The 6,264-nt window shown below is 35.0% G+C and overlaps 1 protein-coding gene across 1 annotated transcript; it reads left to right on the top strand.

Moving 5' to 3' along the window:
* The first annotated feature begins 1,627 nt into the window (after nt 1-1,627).
* Nucleotides 1,628-3,569, top strand: MS3_00001093 (uncharacterized protein). The gene is made up of 2 exons (XM_051208601.1): nt 1,628-3,033; nt 3,084-3,569. Exon 1 carries the CDS (start codon nt 2,312-2,314, stop codon nt 2,711-2,713), a length of 402 nt encoding a protein of 133 aa, XP_051072862.1. The 5' UTR covers nt 1,628-2,311; the 3' UTR covers nt 2,714-3,033; nt 3,084-3,569.
* Nucleotides 3,570-6,264: the final 2,695 nt, after the last annotated feature.

Below are 6,264 nucleotides of genomic sequence, written 5' to 3'. Positions count from 1 at the left end.
TGTAAATCATGCATCTTCATAATAATAATAATAATTTATATTTTGAAAAATAATAATTACGGAATTCACGCCAGTTTACAGGCATGATCAATTTGATATAAGTAATAACGTTAGACATGCAGAACAAACATGTGATAAAAGAAAGTTTTAAGTATACTAGTTCAGTAGTTGTTTAAGTAGTACATATATTACAGCGATCCAAAGCATCAGCCGGGAATTTTTAATATTTCTTAAATGGACAGCCTGTTGATTTATGAACGGTGTAATTAAGGTCAATTCGTGTGCCAGATCGAAATAATGATAATTATCTACAGCTAGAGAGATTAAAACGAAAACAGAGTGCATGGAACAACAAAAAAGTAATTAACAAAATATATCAATCAGGTCAACCTAAATGTGTGTGTCATGTGACACAGTGGTATACTGTTTGTGTTATTCAAATTAGTTAAAGTTGCCAGGGCCGGTGTTAACATATTGACAGCAAGTGGGTGGTTTTACTAAGAGAACTCACCAATAAAGATGGCTAAACATTTAAGGTTCCTAAAATATCACTTGTGGAATGAGATACACTTAAAGGCGCTAGACCATTCAATGCATTTTCAGAGGAGCAGTATGCATCCATGCAGCGAACAAATAATGGAAGTGATTTTATCGTGCGGATAGGTTGTGGTAGGTTATTCCAGAGTCTAGAAAATTTACAGGTGAAGTAATTCATATAAAGAGATGATTTAGAATGAGTTTGTTTCACTAGTGCCAAAGAATTATGGATGTCATAATGATAGGTTTCTGCATATTGAATCGCGTGATCGGATGTAAAGGATAGTTTATGAAGTAGTTTGAAGAAAAAGATAAGATTTAGTTTGAGTCTCCTCCTCCATAAAGGGTCTAGCCCAAGTTTATTACATCTGGAATTATAAATTAAGGTATAAAGTATAAAAGAAGGTTTGGTTAGAAAAGCTAATGTTCTCAAGGCTGAAATTTTTTCCAGAAGTGAACGTGCATTGATAAGTAATAAGTTTAAAAAGGGAGTGTGGAGTGTAAAAAAACTGAGAGCTTCCCTATTGATGTTATGTAGTTTGGATTTGCATAGACTATGGTTTATTATGTTTGACTGATCGTATGGGCTATCGCTTGAACAAACTATATTGCTAGTGGGACCAGGGATTTCTGAAGGCCAAAAAAATCATTATTTTGATAAAGTGAGTTAATTTGTTGAACTTGATTAGGCGGACAGTTAAGATAGGCACCTGCCAGTTGAGGTTGGGTTGATGGTGCGTAACCTAGTAATCCATCTTGCCTAATGGGAAAGTGTTGAGGAAAGTCGCGTCTTACAGGTTTATTATTTAAAATGTTTGATGTTGAGTAACCTAGTAATTCATCTTACTCAATGAGCAAGTGTTGAGAATAGTTACGTCTTACAGGTATGTTATTTAAAACGTTTGAGGATAACCGTAGGGTGCGTTGGTTCATTGTGGTCTGTCCAATAATAGGCCTGATTAAATAATGATTGCAGTGGCCATCTTGTGAGACATTTGAACCAAGTCTGCCCTTATAACCTCTCATACGATGCGTAAGGTAAAGCATGGTGTCGGGAAGTACAGTCTTATTTTTATTTGGTAGGGTCATCGTAGTATTTTTGATATTGGGTCTAGAACCAGAAGGTTCTGTACTTACATTCTTCTTACGTGGCAAAGGTGTTTTAATCTTGACAGCGTTTTTAAGAGTTGTAGCATTAGAACTAAGTACTTGCTTATGGGCTTCTAATGGTAAACTGTATATTATCGGATTAGTGACGTCATTAGATGCGCTTTAGCTACCAGGTGTCATTACAGACATAACAGACAAATTAGCATTCTTTGTTGGTATATCAGAGTACTGGAGAACATGAGATAGGGTAGCTGCATCAGTGGATCCAGAAACTGATGCATCGTGGTTTGTTATGATCTCAATACCTTTATTTTCGTTCAAGGTACGTTTTTGCGTAAGCCTTTGGTTGGTGGTCTTATCTGAGACTATACGAGCGTTTCGAAATTTCGTAAGCGCGCAGATTAGCCGCTCGGATTCTTTTATCCATTTAGCTAATATATGAGAGTCGAATCTGAACAAGACCGGGCACGAGTATTTCTGGTGCTTTTTATTAAGTCGAATGCATTGGCATGGACTGTCTTGAAGGTTAGATGTCTTTAATATCGAATTCCTTACAGTTTTAATGGGGATTCTGTCAGGTATATTATAGATAATCACGTTATTACGAGAGATTATTCGCTTGGTAACTTCATTAGCAATAAAGTCGATAACAGATTCTGCTTTAATGATGTCATCAAGTTCCGCAGGAACGATATTTTCTGACAGGAGCAGCTTAAGGGGTGATGATGTCTTTATTTCTTGTTTCAAATCATCATGCTTTGATAAAGAGCTAGCAAGTGACTCAACTTTAGAACGCATGTCGGTTAGTTGTTTAAAGACAGTGTTTAATTCACTCTTAACATTATTGAAACTCTTTGATCTTGATGTGGAACTCATTATTAAATTGGAGACAGAGTCATCCAACATCAGATGTGGTGTAAGACCTATCCCAACATTATCAGCGTCAAAAGGAGTAGCGGAAAAGGAAGAATCGATAATAACAGAATTGTTATTATCTGAGGTATTAGGGCTTTTCCGGGCTAGTTTTTTGACAGTCGACCCAAATCGCTTTAATGATAGATTTTGAAACTATTTATGAGTTATAAACTGGGATTCAACGATATTTAAACAATATAAATTAGATACCGTGTTATCGTAACGTAAACTTCAAACGTACCGCAAATATATCATGTTCCATACTGTACTGTCATCTCTTCTGACACTGATGTATGGTGAATATTATTTAATTATAGTAATATTTGATATTGATCCGTTCAGATAAGCTCTGAAGTTAACAATCTGAGCTCACAAATACTCGTGAAACACATTGAAAGGACTTTGGAGATGACTGCAGTTCAGGTTACAGAAAACCTCAAGGAAACCACCGAAGAAACTGAACAATACTCGGTAAGTATTTGATATTTAGTAATAAATGCTATCATATTCTTTTTCTTCAGAATACGATCACCGAGATATATAATGGCAAAGAACAGAACAAATCATTTCAGTGCATATACATTGTGATTTCTTAAGTCACATCCTTTATTGTTGTCTGTATCGGTTCTGTTATTTATGCATGGCTGTATAAAAGGAAGAACAGTGATATATGATCGTCAAAGACGTCTTATAACTTGCTTCTATTATTCTGACCAAGCGTTTTCTATTCGTATTTTATTAGAAAACTCTATATTTAATTATAATATTATATTATTGAACAATGTCTTAATAAATGTTTTCATATTCTTATGCTTGTTTACGTAATGTCCGACGAAATATTAGGGCAACAAGCAGGCTAGACAGTAATGATGGCGACTACTCTTGCCACGCAACAAGCTGTATCTTCATACAAAGAATCGTATTTCTGGCTTAGACGTTTTAGTCGACACAGTAGCAGAAATCAGTATTATCACAATTGAGCAATCACGATGTGAACACACCTCAAGCAGCTAAGTGTCACACATAATAGATCAATCGGGGAGAGGACTCGGTACAGATTAGAGAATCAAGTTGGAGAATTTGTCAATGAGGACCTTATGTATCGGTTCAACCACTCGGATACTATAAATTTCACAACTAGTGGTGTTATAGTTTGCATATTAATGGATGTTCCTATCTACCGACCTTCATTTCCTTCATGTCGACCGGCAGATTAGAAGAATTATGAAGGTTGTTCAATTCTACGGCTGTAAAAATCCACGTGAAACGTCGACGGAGTTCGAGGTATTAAATCAAAGAGTGCTCTACATAAGTCTTGATAAATGTCTTTCGGGGGCCTGGAGTGACACCTAGCTGCCTGTAGTGGGTCACCATCCTGATTGCTCAATTGTGATAGTACAAAATTAACTTGTTTGTAATGTGCACTTGGTAGCTGTATGAAATAAATTCGTTGAATGAATCTTCATATGGACTGGATACATTCTGTATATATACCCGGTGAAATAACGAGCCTCGGATTCAGCGCTGCAACTAATGATTAAATGCTGATATAACGGATTCTGCTAGAAAGTAGCATCCAACATCCGTCTAGATGATTAGAGATAAGCCACAAAAGGAAGACTTGGTAATCATTCAAAAAAATAGAGAAGCAGTTGGTCAAACACTCAAGTAGTATTTGGCCTAAGGTAGTTTTCAAAAACTGATCCCGTCCATTTCTAAACACGAAAATATCAAAGTCAGCTTAAATGTGGATAGGCAAAATTTCTATACAACAATCGTGAGCAGTAATTGTTAACGCAATGAAAGAGTTGGAAAAATAGCTGCGTCAGCTGACAACAGATGATTCGAATTTTGAAAAAGAATTAACAGAATACGAGATTACCCTCCGGCACTCGATGTCGTAACTTCAGTAGAAATCACCTTGATTCGGTTTGTTTAAAACAGCTTATAATGAAAAAAGAGGCCTCATTATACATTCAACTTGGACTGTCTATCCAGGTTACCATGTCTGATTTTATTCACAATTCACACTATTATCCTAAACTCAAAGTTTCTTTACTACTGGATAAAGAATAAGCAAAAGTACCCTGAAAAAATTTAAATCTTATATTTAATGAAACATTTTGATTGTTCAGGTAAGTAAGATAAATCATTTTAGATTTATTGAATACACATTGAACATTCAATATACATATGGATTGAAATGTCGATCTAGTCAAGTTTAGACAGCCATAGTAGTTCATTCAGTTTTGAAATTTATATACACAAATAGGTCTTAAACATGAAAGTTATTTCGGTTTGCAAAGTGAATAATGGTAGAACACGGGAATTAGGTTTCCTCATATTTCAGATTCGTTAGCTGGACACAATTATATGCTATTACTGATGGATTCACTGAGCATTTTCTCTTCGAATATCCGACTAATAATTCACAGAACTACTGAGTTTTGACTTGTTCAAGTTTTTGATGTGGAGGCAAAAGCCTAGAATGTACAAATGTTAGTAGAGAATGAACAATTACAGTCTTTAACAAAAACAATGCAGTAATACAAATAGTTGCAAATATTGACTTATTTAGTTGTAAAAGTGAACCGGAGATTTGAGTACGTCATTTATTTGATGTATCCAATATCCACAAGTGCGAAGAACTCGGAAATACTTATTTTTGAACAACAACATTTGTGACACCATCAAATGTATGGGAGAAGAATGTTTTATTCAAGAAGGGAGGGTGAAAATGCAAGTACACAGGTAGTATGGTATTCTTCATCGTTCTCTACTGAATTAATCGTCAATACTAATAACTACATTTATCCACAAGTTACTAATTGTTAGGTATTTTATGTAGATCAACGAAATTGTTGATTGTTACATATCGACGGAATGCACCGTAGCAAAAGTCGCCAATTTATGACCAAACGTCAGTCATGCAACTGATAAATCTGTGTAACCGTGTGGGAAAAAAGAAGTATCATTTTCATATACATTTCAATAAGACAACAGTTATATCAACTCAGATTAAGAGTTCAATTTGTAATTAATGCATATGCATTCTGAATTCATGCCATGAGTTTACAAACGTAGTGACCAACTTTTATCAAGAGAACGAGATTGATGTGATCGAAACTCATTATAATCGAAACAAGCCATAAGATTGATAATGACACGGCTGGTGTGATGTTGTATAAAATTGTAGAACGTCGTATACTACGGTTTGTTAAAACATTAGTCATAAAAAATTCGAAACGCCTTTGTGTATTCAAAAACGGTTTGTTCTCATCGTAAACCTACACTGATAAATATGGATTTATCATCCAGAGTGATTAGAAATCAAATTGTGTTCACATTAGTACTATTACGTCTATTATTATCCTTGACTCCTCTTAACCCAATTTCCAGTCTAGTAAACGTTTTATTTTTATTTGTAAAAATTCTTAACAAGGATATGCGTGGTAAGATTGCTCGCAGTGTATTGCAACAATATATCACATAGTTCTGATAATCTTCGTCTTCTCACTACATTATACGGATTTCATCATCGTTTAATATGAAATTTTAGCTTCTGAACAAAGACATACATACATCCCTACAAATGCAATCTACAGATCCTGAATACAAACTACTCTGGTGTGGTACACTAACTCGAGCAATAAATACAACACGTTTCTTCTGGTGCCGTTTCACGTAAAACACCTACGGTGG

This window comes from Schistosoma haematobium, chromosome 1, assembly GCF_000699445.3.
Source record: "Schistosoma haematobium chromosome 1, whole genome shotgun sequence".
Lineage (NCBI taxonomy): Eukaryota > Metazoa > Platyhelminthes > Trematoda > Strigeidida > Schistosomatidae > Schistosoma > Schistosoma haematobium.
The sequence above is the reverse complement of the archived record's forward strand: the minus strand, read 5'-3'. Positions and strand labels throughout refer to the sequence as shown.

What these genes read in the sequence shown, in the direction of transcription:
- MS3_00001093 (XM_051208601.1), top strand. Translation starts at nt 2,312, where the DNA reads ATGATGTCATCAAGTTCCGCAGGAACGATATTTTCTGACAGGAGCAGC.